The sequence below is a fragment of the Rhodnius prolixus genome, unplaced genomic scaffold (genome assembly GCF_049639745.1).
Source record: "Rhodnius prolixus isolate KJV_2025 unplaced genomic scaffold, Rpr scaffold_12, whole genome shotgun sequence".
Lineage (NCBI taxonomy): Eukaryota > Metazoa > Arthropoda > Insecta > Hemiptera > Reduviidae > Rhodnius > Rhodnius prolixus.
Window position 1 is genome coordinate 2,669,313 of NW_027411635.1, and position 18,103 is coordinate 2,687,415.

Genomic DNA, 18,103 nt, shown 5'->3' on the forward strand with positions numbered 1-18,103 from the left:
ACTTGAGCCTGGAAGATGTTGAGGAATGTTCCAGGATAGTACATTTTCAGCTCAGAAGGAGGTGTTGGCGTCCACAACGCGATGCGCTTGTTGGGTTGTGGGATGGCGGCAACTTCTAAAGGTCTGGTATAATATTTTGAGCAGCTATTACTGCTCGGATTTCATATAAAAGGAAATTTTCTAGTATTTTTCCTACTTCTAGTGGGAGAAGGCTAATTAGCCAGACCAATTGGTCCATAAGAGCAAGAAGATGGGTTGGTCTGTTCGGTTTAGGGATCATTATTATTGAAGATGATTCTCAGAAGATGAAAAAGAAAGTTACAAAGGACTGCATTAGTACGTTAAGATATGCTAGGGTTTTCTGGGGAAGTTTAAATAAGATAGGAGTGATTAGATCATATCTGGGACTTTTCTTCTTGGGAAGGATACCAGCTTGACCTCTTGGGGAAAAACATTTAAGTGTGAGTGAAAGAGATAAAGTAGGTCAAGTTCGTCGTTCACTTCTTCTGTGGGCTATCCTCAGGATGAAGAGAGTATACAGTCGAAAGATGTTGCGCTTTTTCTTCATCAGTTTTTCACTTCCAGTTTTCCAGCAGTGGGTGAGAAACGTTTTTACACTTTGATATCTTTTTGTGGCTGTCCAAAGAGAGTTGTGATGCCTCTTGGCTATGGCACACGTCTACTACTTGTACAGGCCTTTTGTGTATTATGTAGATCGTGAACGTCAACTCAGCACTATTTTTCAATGTGCTACTTAATACATTCATTAAATTTGTTTGTTTAAATCTGTTTTAGGTCCATTAAATCCAAATCTTGTGACAATCTAGACCAATGTAACGACCAGTTCTACAGTAAATGAAATTGCTCTTTTGTTTGTTTGTTAAAAATTTTAAGTTATTTAATAAATTTAAGATTGGTCAAATTTGTTTGCTTGGAAGAAAAAATAATTTTGTAAAAAATTCAATTTTATTTTGTTTTAAATTTAAGTTGATTCCAGAGATGTTCTAGGAGGGTTCATCTGGCTGGAATCCAATGTGGGTCCTGCGAGGGCAAGCTCTGTAAGAACTAGGCTCCTTTAGGGTTAGATTCGTTCGTAAGGGCGGGTTTCCACTCAAATACCAAGCTGACGAAGGCCTGTCAAAGCTTACGGTTTCGAATTCAAAATTTTTGTTTGTACCTTATATTCCTGATATTTTTATATGTGGGTTTTAGGGCTGCTGCTAAGTGGGCTACAAATAACAATTTTCGACACAAATCTCTTTTGTCTATTCTTTTTTTTGGGGGTTTAACGTCTGTTCTATTTTTGAATTCCGGGAGTCTTCTACAAAAAAGAGGGCTACAAAAAAAAAAAACCGGCTGACTTTTTCTCAATATGAGACTCATTCAGCACTTCTATCTAAATTGACAACTTTAAATGGAGAGCCTTAATCTTCGTGAGCAACTTCCTCTGCATAAATATAATCTTAAATGCCAAACAATAATTTATTAGGACTCTACTTCTGCAGCAGACTCTACTAAAACGCCTGTAACAAACCTCATTGCTTAGAGATATTATCCTTATTCATAGTGTCCACCTTCTTTTGATCTGGCCTATGGCAATGTAAACAATCCCACCTGCATGCAAAATAAATTTCCAGTTGAAAACCTTGGTTGAGACCATGAGCTAGCTGGTGGCCTCAGGTTTCTTTTGGTTCATGAACTTCATTAAAACACCAAGGAAGGACTTCGTAATCCAGTAGCCGATTCACAGAAAACTTGGAGATGCACTATCAGAATCACTAAAAGAGCATCACTTTCTGCAGCAGAGGCTGTAGCGTGAATCTAAACTTTCTAGTTGCAAACACTCAGCTTGAAGAACTGTCTTAAAAAACGCTAAAACGTCAGTGAAATTCCCAAATAATCCAACGACTCGGTTATTCTAGAAGATTTACTTTAGCCTATTGAATAGTATTGGCTTGTGTATCACTAAAAGGGTCAGCCTTTAGTTAATATTGATTAGAAGAAAGTAGTGATTTGCTAAAAGGATTGTTAGCATATTTGGTGAGGCTAAAAATAGTTACTGACGACATGCCGCCCTTGTAGACAGACTAACTTGTAGTCTCAGTCTTGGGGCGAACTGAGATCAGATGATTCCAAGGAATGCTAGTTGTGCAGTTCTATTTGGGTATTTCTATTAATTTCATCGCAATTGCTATCAACCTCTGGCCGCATTAACTTTTCAGACTAACTTAGTATTTGTAACCCAATGTTTATTAAGTAATAATTATAAATTTATATATATGAAGAGAGAGAGAGGGAGAGCTCATAAAAATTAATTTTTTTAACGTTCCTGCCTTTTGGCTGTAACATATTGTTTGTATTAATGTTTCCAGTTTTATTTTTGAATTTTCTTTTGCCGATTCAAAATTTTTGATTCAAGAATTTTCTTAAATTGTTTAGTTGCGACAAAAAAACAGCATTCAAAAATGGTTTGTATCCTCATCTACTACTTGAAGTACAGCCATCGTTACTTATAACTTGAACCCGTCTTGAACGAACAGTCCAATGCCCTTCCCATAATAACAATTAGATCAAAAACCGTTAAGCTATGCAGGCAGAAAACTTCTTTGCTTTCACATCTTTTCGTATTTGTATTTTTTTAGAGGAGCATCTAAAAAGAGGGTCTAGAGGAGTAGAGGTGGAAATCATAAGACGGAAAGCTTGGATTACAAATGTGGGGCAGAAAGATGGGCAAAATTTCAAAGCTTTTATTACTAAGAATATTAGAGAGATTTTTGCAGCTTTGCAATGTTTCGATAAAGGAGTACTCTTTTTTCGATTAACCAAAGAACATGATTTTTCTAAACAAAACGAAGTGAACTTTAAAGTAGAACTCTGTTGTAACCCATCGTAGGACCAGTACTGCCAGCTCAAAATGTTTATATTTCCACCGCACGTGAAATACCATTTTTTTATAACATATTTTAGAGGGATTGGTACAGCTGATTGGCCTGGTCTAATGCTTTGTTTTTCTTTGTTCGGATAGTTGAAAGTATAATTTAGTTATAAAAATGATTATAACTTGGCTACTCCTGTTTCCATCTTAAAAAAATGAGTATGGTACCAACTTGCTGAGACTTATTTTTTTACGATTACAACTACCAGGTGCTTTAGCCTACAATAATTGCTTTGTTATATTGTGGCTCAAATAGCCTGTTATATTAAATGATTTGAATTTTCAGTTTAAATTTAAAGTTAATTGAAAGATATTAAAAAATAAAACGGTATGATATATCTTTTGGCTGTGACGGCTGCGATCTGCAAACAATTTAATTTGCAATATTGTTATCTGTTATTTAGTATTATTTTGCAATGTTTTATAGTCCAAATTTTGCACTGTTTTATAATAGTTATTTTATGTTAATGAGATATAGAAATCTTAATTTTTGTGTAAGCTTATTAACTAATAAATAAATTAAAACAAAAGAAAGTATTTTTTATAGTTCCGAGAAAAACTGCATGTATTAATTTACTTTCCTTATCTTCTATTTCTGTGTTGTATATATTGTAAGAAATGATTATTAAGCTTTGGCAATAAGATATTTAGATAAAAAAAATCATTTTCATATTTGTTCATATTAAATTTAAATTAGAATTGGATAGTACTGACCGGTAGTAAGAGACGTATTTGCAGTTCTTAGTAGCCCTTAGGTGGCTAATCTAAACGCAGAACTGTCTGTAACACATTATAAAAGGTTGTACAACTGTTCGCTACAATATAAGAAAAAAACTTATAATGAACCCAATTAGATTCTACCGTATTCTGTTTATTAAAAAAAAAAAAAACAACAAACAAACAAACTAAAATTCACTCTGAAAATAGACTGACGACATCCATTACAAAAATACAATATTAGAATCTAATAAAACGATAAATAATAGAAAACTTATAAAATAGATGACTTGACAGTCAGTTAGTACACAGAGTATATATATATATATCTTAATTCCTAAGCGCTAGGTTTATTATATAAAAATACTCCAATGGTTTCCTTATCAAATTAAAAGTTACTCCTACAAATATTTTGGTATATTTGGCTCACTTTAACAAGCTATACTTAGGGTTACATCGCTTCAAAATTAAAAAAATATCTGGTGTGATAAATTCACACAACATTCTCTTAAACAATTCTCTTTGCAAAATATAAATTAGTTTCACACTTAATTTGTTTTCTCTTACTCTGGTAAGAGGAAGTATTGGATGGTGTCATAATTGTTTCAAAACTTCACTAGTAAGAGACGTATTTGCAGTTCTTAGTAGCACTTAGGAGGCTAATCTAAACGCAGAACTGTCTGTAACACATTATAAAAGGTTGTACAACTGTTCGCTACAATATAAGAGAAAAACTTATAATAAACCCAATCGGATTCTACCGTATTCTGTTTATTAAATAAAAAACAAACTAACTAACTAAAATTCACTCATGGTATGCTTTATGACGAAAAATAAAAGTGAAAAACACTGAATGTGAAAACACCGATCTACAAGTAACTTGGCAGCCACGTTAATTCCGTATGCAATGTGCCTGAATGTAGCAACAAGTAAATAAGTAATCTCTGACATTTGTAGAATCTATTCTGTGGTTGCTGATACTGATTCGACGATTGTGGTGGCATACTTACTAAGACAAAGCCCTATCAAATTGCATATTAAATCAATTTAGGTATTGAATGAAGCTGTGGAGAACTGATGGTCATAACTCGGAAAACATCAACATCATGCTATCAGAATATAACAAAGAAAAATTTAACTCATAAACGATTTGCTAGCAGAAAAAGATAATGGGTAGTATAATATAATTCTGATCAAGATATTATCTACATCAGCTCAGTTGCAACAATCTGAAACCAATGGTAGTTTCTACGAACATGTTTAACACTTTGTTTTCGACAATGCCTTGTCAATACTCTTTTCGGATGAAGATGACTTAACCACAGAAACTCACAGAATAAAAGACTACTATCATCGAAGAGAACGTAGGCATACATAAAACAAAGGAGGCCGAATTGTCAATTGAAAACATAGTCAGGTACATATATCAAAAACGAGGCAGAATTTGGGCATTAGATGTAATTTTGGCGAAAACCTTGAGTAAAATCTAACGTAAGAAAAGAAATGGTAAAGAGCATTTCAAACTGTAAGAGTACATGTGGATGTTAAAATTAGTAAGGTTTCAATAACTTGTACCAACAACGAGGCTGGACCTCTCATAGCAGGACACTCAAGTCTTGTTCTATAGTCTAAGCGCTCCTTTCTTAAAGGTAGAGCTACAAAAAAAAACCCCTCTCACATTGGTAAGTTTAATTCATGTAAATTTTGTAATGAGGAGCGAAGATTGCAGCTTTAATGTCGAGTAGCGGAAATATCAGCAGTTCAGTTGCTAATCTACTCTATACAGCCGTAAACTGTAATTAAATGAAAATTATATTTGTTGGTGGTGGGTTTTTTTTTGTTACTTTTGGCTAAAATTTGTGAATGCCACTACAACAGAAATGAATCAATACACACTGATTTCCTACGAAATTTATAAAATATACGATAGTGGTGTTTACGAAAAAAATTCTTATCCTGCAATCAAGGAGAATAAGCCACTGCTGACATCCAAGAATTCTAGGAAATCCTACTTAGAATTTAAAATAGATATAAAATTAGTATTCATACCGGAAGTACGCATACAATTATGTTACCGTATGTACCTGCCATTTTTTTTCTCTAAAATTGCTTAACATTTTGAGGATAGTAAATTGGAGAATAGAAGAATACTGAATTAGCAAATACTGATTTATAGGCCCGATTTTCTTTAGCTCAATCTAGAGAAATTTTAACCGATAATTTAAAAAATTACATGAAAGTACATGAAATATGTACTATTTCCAAGTAAATATAAATGTTTCTTCTTTATTCTGTTCGCTTTCAACCTTAAAGTTCCATAAAAGTTTTAGTTGCCACCCTAGATTGGAAGCTGGAGAAGTTCATGCATAAAAGTGTCACACCTGCATCTAAGCTACCAATGATTTAGAGAAAGTCACGTAGGGAAAATCGCGAAACTAAAACACATACATTGAGTAAAGTTGTACTCCAATTGATGAATTTTGGCTGAAACCTCACTTCCAATAAGGTAAAGGTAGAAGAAATACTAGAGTTGAGGTTTTGAAGGTTTTTCAGTTTCGAAATTTTCTTTTAACCCTCACCGACCGAATTCTAATTTTTTCCCCTCTGATCCAGAGGACCTCAAAAAATTTAAAAAAAGTGATAACTCAATTTAAACAACTTGACATGATCGCAATACTTGCTCTTACTATAAGTGTGAGAAATTGAAAAACTAGTTTATGCACCAGTTGAGTTACTTTCATCCAATTACAATGTTATTAAAACTTTCTCAAATAGAACCTGGTATGCAGGGGTTATCTAAGTACAGGTAATAAATACCATTCTCTCGTGTAGTTTTGTTGTATGCTATAGAAATTAAATAACACAAAAGTTATCATGGACGCTTCCAGAACAAGAAACGAAGTCAGACCTAATATTAACAAAACAAAACAAAAAATCTTATGATCTATTAAATACAATTTACAAAAATACGATGATAACGCTCTTAACTTGGAATCACTAGCAACCTGAGGTATTCACTGGCAAATCCATCCTATTGAAGTGAATTAATTGTGTATGGTCTCAAAGATTGCTATGAATTAAAACTGTCCAGTAGGACAGTTGTATAAGGGTTGATTGTAACACAATAAGTCCTGAATTAAATTTGGTCGATTGCTGTTAGTAATAACATCTTTGATTGTGGATTAGAGGGGTCACAATTAGAGGTTCTCTTCCTTGCTAGTTCAACAATCTAGCAGGATATGAAGACAGTTTATTTATTTTAACCGAAGCTATTCACAATTAAATGCGAATGTGAGCCCAGAATTACTTATTTCTCTCTGTTCTTTGTATGCTCCTATTTTCAGTTAACACATTTCGGTAAAATCGCAGCTTTATTTTACTGCATTATTCCGTTAAAACAAAATTATGGATTAAAAATGTATAGTCGAAAATTCAATTGAGTTTACACGTGTTCGTGTTATGAATGCATAACTTACTCAGATTAAAAATAGACGCCCTGCTTCTTATCTCAAAATCTGAAAGGAGCAAACAAATCCTGTATGGGATGATCTTACTTTCCACGATTACGCTAAAATTATTTGGTTGTGTGTTTAGAACCTTATACAAAATCTGGTATTCGTAGTCTATAGGGCCGACATTATATCTCCCAACTGCAAATAATAGTTTTTTAGGTGAAGCAGAGAACAATGTGTTCAATCCTAGTAAACCCAATCTTCAAATATTTAGCTAATAAACGGAGTGTAAGAAACTCCAAAAAAGTTTCAACGCGTACTTTGATCTATTTAAAAAAAGTATTTGTTGGTGTTGGAACTTTTAAAATTAGATTGGAATCTTAAGTGTTCAAGCAATGAAAATAAAGATTTGAAGAAGTTCCATGGTCAATTAGTAAGAATTAAACAAATAAACTCTTCTTGGTCTTTACGGAGTTTGGTTGTGAATTTTTCTGTTAAGTTAATCATCAACCCAAGTACAACTCACATTATTTTGCAACTTTTCATAAGTAAATACCCGTTAACATTCATTTGCATAGGGTACCTTGTCATAATTTATTTAAGTAACTACCACAGAAACATATCACAGTTACTAATAATTATTCTATTTGTTGTATTTATAAAACTTATTAGAACTTATTGTTATAACTTCATTAATACTACCAAAACATAGTAGTAATATCATAGTAACTTATAATTAGTCTATAAAGAGTCTGTGTTCCTTCACTGTAGTAACTATATACTCATTGTTTTTGCCCACTAAACAATTTAAATAACATGTAATAGCTATTTTTGAAAAAAAGGGGGCTAGACAAGTCAACGCTCCTAGCTACAGAATATGTAAGTCCATTCATATGTTTAGTACAGTCATAAGATCATTGATCATAACACACACTAATAATATGATAAGATGTAGATAATAAGTATAATATCATGTTTATAGGATAAATACAGACTAATAGGTTACAATATATGTATATTACTACAGTATGTTTTGATACTTAATAAAATCATTTTCATTAATAATGATAAATATTAATACCATGATAAGGTACGGAAATACGTTACTTACGAAAATTATAAAAAGATATTATGTCAAGCAGGCAGGTCAAGATTATTTTATTATTTTTTTGAAGGGAGCGCATTAGTTATACGTCTAGATTATTTGGGTTCTTTAAGGTAACTATTATTAATATAATTTTTAGTTACAAATAATTAATTTATGTTGCGTGTTTGTTACTGATTCCCATTATGTGCTAAGCACCATTTTTCTCAAATAAAACTATCGTAAAAGATCCAGTAAAAAAAAGAAGTACAGCTGGCCCCAAGTCAGAAGCCTTGAACACGCCAGGATATGCTAGTATTCCATTTTAAAGAAACGATTTTGGCCTGGGCCTTCCTAAATGTTAAAACAAAGTCATAACTAATTTAATATCAGTACATTAAGACCAAAATTTTTGCTTCCTGCTACTTTCGATTTCATTCAGTCATTCATTTCGAGAAATTAAACAACTTCAACAAAAATTGTGCTTTTAAAAATTGTAGCAATATTTTCACAAATTAAGTTATCTTACAGCTACTTAAAAGACTAGCATAGATAAAAAAAAAAGTAGATTAAACATCAGCTAGAACATATAAAATACTAGCTTAGTTTAAAATAAATGGTGTTGGACCTTAATAGTACTCCATTTTCAGGAAGATTTTAAACATTCTTTTAGGAAACAAGCTGGACCAAACTGATGAGGAAGCTGGCAGAGGAATAAGATTAATCAGTTATTGGCCTTCACAGCTCTGCATACAGTATATTGTCAAACGTTAGCGTGATAATTATTGAACTTTACCCAGTGTCTGAACTGATACTAAAGAGTGTTTTGGCTATCCGTAATTTTCACTGGTTGTCAGCGATCTCTGGCCCGCAGACAATTATTGCGACCATTTGTACCTGAAAGATTGTGGCTTATTCAGGCATAATCAATTATCAGGTATCCTCATAAACGCCAGCTCCCACACATTAACCAATCCAGGAGCTGCCGCTCTGCCTGTTTTAAAGACTTTAAATCGTGTAATTTCCAGTGCAGATCTAGAAGAGGATGGGATGAAAATTAGACTGCCTAGAGTTCTTATTAGTTTTCAGAACTTAAGGGCGTACACATATTACGAAACAAAAATGTACATAAAATCTTCCAGAATCTATAATTATCAAAGATAATAAAAAAAATTAATCTATTTTTCACAATCGAGTATTCTGGCCAATTATAATTAAAAAATGGCAGGCAAAATTTGAAGTTTTACGTTTTATTTTTTTTTTGAAATTTTATATTATTTTAATTTATTTTGGGAAGACTTGAGGTACATTAATTTTTAGAGAGCTATGTGAGAACCTCAATGTTATATATATATGTATATAACCTTCAAAACAACCTCAATTTTTTGAGCACCTTCCATAATACTTAGTAAACATTTTGTGGTTTAAAGAGCTTCCGCTTGGAATTGCAAAAGTGCAAGCTTTACAGTACGTAGTTATTGGGTTAAACTAAAAAATCATTAGAGAGCACTTTCTCACAATAAATTTTGTGCTTTAAAAAGTGAAATTTTGAGCGTTCTTTGGCACTTAGTTCTTCGACTTAGAAGAGAAAACTTCTTCAGATTAAGTATTTATTTGACGTTCTAAGAAAAAAATGGCTAAATCTATTCTCAGATGATGCCAGAATTCCAGAATTGGAGCTGCCATCAATCCAAAAAATCCTGAGCTTCTATTTGTGAACTTCTACTGATAGATATCCTGCCTAAAACTTTGGCTATATTATTGGGAAATAGTTTTGGAAGAACGTAGGATGCGCAATCTTACCGTAATGACGCCAGTAGATTTCATTTACTGTGGCTTGTACTCCATAAAAATATTCTGAGAAGGCTGAAGAAATCTAGCTTTTTTCAACAATTTTCCAAGAATGTTTTTTTGAAGACGGTATGAGTGAGAAAAAATCTGGGGTATAAATCTGTCAGCACGGAAATGCAGGTGGGGCAGCTGAAGGCCAAAGCTGCATGCTGTGTGGGGAGACTGCAATATCTGCATCTAAAGCTGTCCGAGAGGCCAGGTCATGTCAGATATCCTGAATGGCACCTTTCTCTTAAATATTAAGAAAAGTGGTGTTCAGAAGATTAAAAAGCATTTTATTCGCCGAAGGTTATAAGATAGCCAATCGCCTTTACAAGGAAAAGGTGTAGCAACTCCCTTTGTTCGGAAGAGAAGAGCTCAGATAAAAAGAAGACGCTTTAAGAAAATACTCGTTCTGGAAAGTCTCTTTTTGTATTAACAAAAAACGGCTCTTAAGAAATTTTTATTTCGAGTGGGTGAATGGATGAAGCTGAATACCAGGACTAGCAACTTAACAGATAACACCAAATAACCAGTCTAGAACCTTGTCAAATTCTCAGTATTCTTCAAGGAAAAGGTTGGAAATTTAGACAACAGTAACTTATAAAATCTTCCATTAGAAGTGCACAATAACGCTCCAAATATCACTCACTAATTACTGGACATCATATTTTGAAAAAAAAGACAACCAATTACTATTTACAATGATAAGAAAATGACTCATAATATTTAGGTAAGATGCTTTACACTAACTAAAACTTCTTAACGTGCTTTCGTTGTATTCTTCTTTCTGAATAAAATAAATTTAAAGTTTTTGACAATTAATAATAATGATAATAATAAAATATATTTTAGGAAATGATAAGCATTGAAAACTTACAAATGAGTAGAAATAAGAACGAAAAATTTAACAACCTTTTAACAACCTTCTAGGATTTCAATAATGATCAGAGCTGAGAATTCATTGAAGAATTTACAATGCAAGGCTAGACCAAAAGAAAGTTACCCTGCCTGGAGGCCAGCCTTACACATGGTAGAACTACGGAACGAGCAGTCTTGTTTTATTTTATTTTCATTTTTTATCTCCAATAGTACCCCTATGAAAGGGAATTTATTTTTCACATGTGCTATATTAATATTTTACATGAGAGCAGGCAGTCTGTAGCTCATGTGGCACCGAGATTACCCCATATGATCACGGTCTGGTCTTCAAGGACATCACCTTGAACTGACAACAGTGCAATTTGGTTACAAGCAGATCTGGCTTTCACTCCTGTTGTAAAAACTGCTGGAAAGGAATGAATCAGGTTTCTGGACTTGAACCTAGCACCTTTTACATGTCAACGTTGGGCAAGTGAAATAGAGTCCAAGGCTTAAAAGCGACAAGAGAATCAGATTTCTTCAAGAAATGATTATAAAAATTATTTTTCATCAACTCTAAAATAACTTTAGACAGATAATACTAAAATGAAAATAAGAAGAGAACAAAATCTCACTTTAAATGAATTATCCTGAAGAAATGTTTCAAATAAAAAGTGAGCTCTACACGAATGAAGTGAGTACAAAGTTTTAAAAAAGCATATTCTTTCTAAAATAAATAAACAATAATAATAAAAAACTTAAACATTGAGTAAGAAATTGGCTACTTTAACTGAAATCTTATTGTCAAAGTCCCACATACTGACACCTAAACCGATCATCAAATTTGAACTTCTGCACATGTTTCTGAGTAATGCTTGACCAGACACAGTCTCTCGGATCAATCTCTAAAAACCACTTTTTCTTACTCAGGATTTAGGGTAGTTGTAATCCTTGAAGCTAACACTGCTTAAAATTTCCTTTTGGCAACACACAATAAACATTATTTGTACAATTATTCTTCTTGTTATATTTGGGGTCATCTATAAAATTCAATGACTTAATGACAAAAAATAATAATAATAATAATTAAAATGATTAATTATTGTGTGACAGTTAAAACTATCATAATTAAAATATTCAATACTACAATTTTGGTTCCTTCCGAATGATAGTTGGAGATGGCGCAATGCAGACTGGCTTCTTCATTATCTCCGGCTTTGCTTTCACCTGAAAGATGACCAATATTAGCAAATAATTCAAGCAATAATTCAGGATTTGACTATTTATTTGTTTATATGCAATGAAACACGGGATAGGCCCGCTAAAATTTTTTAATTAATTAAAGTACTAAAAATACAAACATTAAAATGTACTAACGCGATAGGACGCACGAATTATTACGATATGTTCTTTTATTTATACGCCTCCGCGAAGTGTTCGTGCTGAAAATTTATTTTTACTAATTCTTTTTAAATACGATTTACATAAACTGCAGTTACTTCTCTTCAGTCCGATTTTTTAAAAATAAATTTTTGGGTGGGTCGACCCTGAAACAAGAGTTTTTCCTCACGTCATCCTAAATAACATAGGTGCTTTGAATTTAAACTCAGTCCTGCGTTTTTAACTATTTGTCTATTTATTCACTCAGATTCCACAGTACTAATTAAAACTTTTTAATAAGAATTGTAAAAGCTGCTGGTATTGGCTGGAAATTCCAAGAAAATTTAAATTTTATAATACAAGAGATCAAAACTCAAAGTAAACTGGAGATTTTGCAGTGGAAGGACATTTGGATTCACTGGATTTCAATCGAATCCACGATGGAAACCACACACTGATTCCGTCATTAGTTTTAACTTCTGGATCTACTATTCACTGAAATGCCCAAAGATTAATTAAAATTTTTCATTAAAATAGGACTTTATCAGCGGATAACAAACTCCGTTTCCATCCTAAAATAAAATAAAAAAATAAAGAAATAACCCATTATATGTATACAATAATCTTGAGAAATGAAGATAGCCGCATTATAACTAAATTTCACACTGGAAATCAAAACTCATGTTATTGTTTAGTTTAACTTAATTCAATATTTAATTTTTGATTAACATCTGAGAGCAACTTTAAATATTTCATCTTATTTTTTTATTTTATTTCTTAATATAAATTCAATCAAATCGTTTCCCGGACAAGATTTCCCGTTTGAAATTTGATTTTTGCAGTAAACCAAATCTGCTCGAATAGTCGATCTCAATCTGGATTCTATACTCCTAGCAAGCGAAAAAGCCAGTAGCATGACTTATCATTTGTGGACCTCACGTTCACAAGACTCCTAGTACGATTTCTGAGAAGAGAATCATAAAAGAGTGATACAATTTCCGAGCTATTAATATAAATTATTTTCTCATATTTTGCATGGGGAACCTGCGACTCTTAATTTACTCCCGGCCTCGCCACTGACCATCTCTGGTTTAATCTGGATGGCCTCTTGGAGGATCGTTGAGGATCCAGTGATGAGTGAATCCATCTCTTCGGATTCACGGACGAAAATCTATCTGGCGGCTGTTTGAGCTGGAGGGATAGTTCTTTAAGGCAAGTGTACATCATTTAGTTTCTGCTGCCAAAACAAACGCACAAATTCTGAAGGTATCCCACGCCAGTGGATCTTAACCCAAAGCAGGCCGATTTGATTTGGTCTGCTGCCTTTTTATAGAGTGAGATTGGCTCAGCAACTAATACACAGGGTATCCTACAGAAAGTACATTAAGCGTCTTGACAGGAGAATAGAAAAATGTCTCTCATACTTCTCTATTTGCGCTAGTTTGAGTAAGAGTCTTCTGGAATGGTCGGCACAAATAACCTCTATTAGCTGCATTACCAGGGGAACAGTAAACACTATGTTTTAATCTAATCTAGATGTCAGATACAATGGTGAAACTTATTTAGAACATCTAAAGCTACAGCTATCTGCGATTTACAGAAAGTTGGGTGTTTAAAGACAATAATATATTTATTTTTGAAAACCATTTTTTTCACTTAAAAATCAACAAAAAAGAATGCCTACCCTTTAGCAATAATTTCACTCGGTTGAAAGAAAACTCAATTTTACCTGAGGCTTAGCTGCCGCAGCAGGCTTCACAACCAGTAAGGTGGTGACCTCTTCAGCAGGCTGCCTCAGCTCCACACTGCTCGCCATTCGTTCTGTGCTGGCGCACGCTGTCGCGCCGCTGTTATTCGCAATACCTAGACATGCCGCCGTCTTTGTATTTTTTTTCAGAGTGGACTGATTTTGACGGGCAAATGTTTCAGCAGCAGTTGGTGGTGTGATGGCGCCAGGAGAATCCGGACCGGAAATTGGGTCTTCAGTGCCGGCTGGTAAGTCCATCACTAGGTCCGGGGTCGTTTGGCACTGATCCAATGAGCTTTGGGACGCTGCTCGGCGTGCCCACATTTCACGGTTTTCCTGTAGAAGAGGTTACATACAATAAAAATTAAATGGTAGATACAATTTTGGCCATTATTCAATAATATTCGTGTAAGTATTTGTATATATTGCATGAGAAAATTTGTAAGTTAGAGCTTATGCTAACTCGTACTGCTTGAGAATAAAATTATTTTTAACCAAATTAATACTATAAATAGTATAATAAATATACTTTGATATGAGAGAAATATGGTTCAAATTGTCAAAAATGTGGAAACAAGATGGTTCGAAAAAGATAAGAGGAAAGTAGTTCAAATTATTTCTTTGTGCTTCAAGGAAATTAGTGCTTCAAAAAATGGTTATAGTCTGAAATTAATTTAGTTGAAATCATTTAATACATTGACTAAAGAAAAATTTGTAATTATACTCAAGAAGATTATATTCTTAAGCAGTAGGAATTTTGAGCGAATAGGCCCATATAATGCCCTTCATGGCAGAAAGGACTCAACAAGTTCACAGTGCCATAACAGACCAGATTACTCGTCTTTATGTAGACGCAAAAAGTAATATCTCGAACATTTTCTCAAAACATTAGATTGAAATTTAAGACAGATAGAGTATGGCTAGGTGGTGAGGTTGTTGAAAGTGCCACAAGTTACCGACACATTGCACCGTAGTCACTATGAAATTTAAATTAATGGCGCTGATGATTGTATACCGATGTAGGCAAGAGCCACTTACAAGAGATGATCAAATCAACTTTACAGAAGAAGGTTGAAGAGAGCTGTGTTTGTACTCACGATTGTCCTGCCACGATGGTCCCTAAATCTCATTCAGCAGGACTTCCGGTTGCTTTCCTAGGAAAGAGGAACAATGGAGAAATGCTCTTCACACAGTTGAGCCCAAAAGTTTCCAAGTTTCTGTATTCAGTCCGTAGACGATCGCTAAAGGACCTGCAGGAAGCCAACCCCATAGATTTGCTCGCTGCACCGCAGCACTATTTACCCTAGAATACTCTTCCAAGACGGGTTTGTAACGGCAATACTTATATTTTTTTCAGAGTGGATATGAACATGTTTTCAAATGTAATGAGAAAAATTCCTACAAAACGTTTTTGTCGAAGTTACATACAATTAGTCTATTCTTTATGAAATAGGCTCCTGATTTCAGCGATGCTGCCACTTTTGATTCCAAAGGACGAAGACTTTCCATGAAACTATGTCCCAGCTGCCTTGGTATTTTCAAGGAGGAGGGATTTAATCTTGGGCAATGTTTCACACGATCCAGCGTAAGAAATTACCACACCACTGTTCAGTGAAAAAATTCTTAGGAACCAATTTCTCTTCCCTTACATTTAGTGAACGAAAGTCTCCAATACCATTTACCGACTCTCTTTTCTTTGACGGTCTAACTTCACTACCTATCCAGAACAACCTTCACATGTGCAATTTTTTTTTCTTTTCTTGCATTGAAAAAACCTAGGCTGCCCTATTCACGCTTCGCTTTTCCTTCCGTCTTTGCATATCTTATGCCAACTGTGAAGACTTCGGCTGAAGAACAACATTCTCATAAACTGTCTTAAATAAATGTAATTTTCATCACCAGATTACTGAATTTCGTGCAGTACTCATTGCGCAACGCTGTTCCTTTCTACCATGACCAGACATGAAACTTAAGCAATTTCTATTGTAGTGACTCTTACTACAACCAATCTGAATATCACCCCCCCCCCGACTACTGACACCCACTTTACCTACTTTGCAACACAAATAAATATTTCTAATTACTTTTGAAATACGAGGGTCGTTTGAAAAGTCCGTGCAAAGTCAGAGAGATAGCACCACTGGCGCGTATCGAGGTTATGTTTAGTTAGTAGCATCTCTTGGAAGAACACACACCAAGTTTCAGCCAGATCGATCTATTTCTTTGTGTTTGGCATTCGTCTGAATCGAGGAAGTCGAGTGATTTTCAAAAAATGGACGAAAAAGAATTTCGTGTGTTGATTAAACACTACTTTATGAAAGGCAAAACGCCTCAGGAGACTAAAGAGAAGCTTGATAAACATTATGGTGACTCTGCACCTTCGATTAGAACAGTTTATAAGTGGTTTCAAAATTTTCGGAGTGGCCATATGGGCACAAGTGACGCTGAACGTTCTGGACGCCCTGTTGAGGTTACTACTCCAGAAATCATTGATAAAATCCATGATATGGTGATGGATGACAGAAGAGTGAAGGTGCGTGAGATTGCTAGTGCTGTGGGCATCTCGAATGAACGGGTACATAATATTTTGCATCAACATTTGGACATGACAAAGCTATCCGCAAGATGGGTGCCGCGATTGCTCACGCTTGACCAAGACTTGGCTCCCTCGGACTACTATTTGTTCCCCAATATGAAGAAATGGCTGGCGGGAAAAAGATTTTATTCAAACGAGGAGGTGATTGCAGAAACGAATGGCTATTTTTCAGACTTGGACAAATCCTATTATTTGGAAGGGATCAACAAACTAGAGCAGCGTTGGACGAAGTGTATAAGCCTAAAAGGAGACTATGTTGAAAAATAAAAAAGGTTTACCCCAAAAAATTAAGTAGTTTTTATTTTTGCACGGACTTTTCAAACGACCCACGTATATCTTACAGATGAGAATATAGTACATGAATTATTTACCTTAAACGAACAGACACCTTCGCTTTCCACCTCACCAACGCTCTGACTTTTCCAGTGAGTTTTCCGTGTTCCACCTATCTCAAGTTTCTCAGTTTTATTCTGGAACATTGATTTGAAAAACTGTGTTGCTTGCTTTAAATTCATAGCATTCCCAATTTTACAGAATTTATTATAATGACATGAATCACATTGTGGCTAGTCTTCTCATTCTATTGAGATCCTGTCAATAAATTTGAAAAAGATCGGTTTACTTCCGCTAGATGAAGTAAAGCAATGATTCTAAACCTTGTAAAAAATGTCACATATCCCGTGTAATCTAGTTTGACAAGAAAAACTTTCATTTTTGCCGTTGACGATATAATATCTGGATGGTATATATCAGGGTTGCCAAAATTTAGAACAATACTAAAAGAAGGAATCGTAACCTACCAAGTCTAGAGAAACTGAAAGCAGGAATTTTCACCAATTTTATTCAAAAAATTGTAATTTTGTCCCTGATAGGCAATATCTAAGCAAAAAGTTGTACATTAAAAATTCACTGTTCTTCTGACTTCCACACTACTTTCTTAACATACTTAATTATTCAAGGCATATTTCCATCACGAAAAAAGGTTAGAAAGAGTTAAATTCGCGTTTTTATGATGAAATTGTAAATGAAGGAGTGAAAAATGGTAAATAACTTGATACATACTCCAAATGTTTTGAGGTACGCTCTTTAAATGAGGAGGGTCAAGCTGCATTCTGGTAAATGTGTAGTGTACTTTGCAGAGGATATTAGGGCTCCAAATATTCTAATTTATTCGGTGTTGTGTATTCTATCCTCTAGTGTAGCGGAATGGAGTCCTCTTAAATGATCAATAGCCATTTTTGTTACGAGGATGTTAAATATCTCAGGGTCAAGGAAAGTAACCAAGAAGTGTTACTCACAATGGTTATCAGTTCCCACTTAGTTCTTGAAAACTAAGTTTTTTCTATATACCAAACGTTTCGGAGCGAATATATTCCCTCACAAGTGGCTCTTTTGTAATAAGAAGGTGAATTATGTGAGTAGTGAATGACTAGTAAGGAGATTATACTCTATATGGTTAAAACCACTTGACTTCGTAGTTGTCTGTTGCCGCTAACTTTTT

General features: G+C 34.1%; 2 protein-coding genes across 3 annotated transcripts in view; one reads left to right on the forward strand and one right to left on the reverse strand.

The window, feature by feature from the left end:
* Nucleotides 1-2,284, forward strand: part of a (arc) — a 50,412-nt gene extending 48,128 nt beyond the window's left edge. For both annotated transcript variants that reach the window (XM_074143140.1, XM_074143141.1), the window contains exon 9: nucleotides 796-2,284. In XM_074143140.1, coding sequence (XP_073999241.1) covers nucleotides 796-859 — 64 coding nt within the window. In that variant the 3' untranslated portion in view covers nucleotides 860-2,284. The remainder of the gene's footprint in view (nucleotides 1-795) is intronic.
* A 1,501-nt stretch (nucleotides 2,285-3,785) lies between these two features.
* Nucleotides 3,786-18,103, reverse strand: part of LOC141461798 (SLIT-ROBO Rho GTPase-activating protein 1-like) — a 37,991-nt gene continuing 23,673 nt past the window's right edge. Inside the window, exons 14-16 of the mRNA XM_074143139.1 lie at nucleotides 16,974-17,072; nucleotides 13,989-14,342; nucleotides 3,786-12,106 (exon numbers count right to left, since the gene is read on the reverse strand). Coding sequence (XP_073999240.1) covers nucleotides 12,023-12,106; nucleotides 13,989-14,342; nucleotides 16,974-17,072 — 537 coding nt within the window. The 3' untranslated portion in view covers nucleotides 3,786-12,022. The remainder of the gene's footprint in view (nucleotides 12,107-13,988; nucleotides 14,343-16,973; nucleotides 17,073-18,103) is intronic.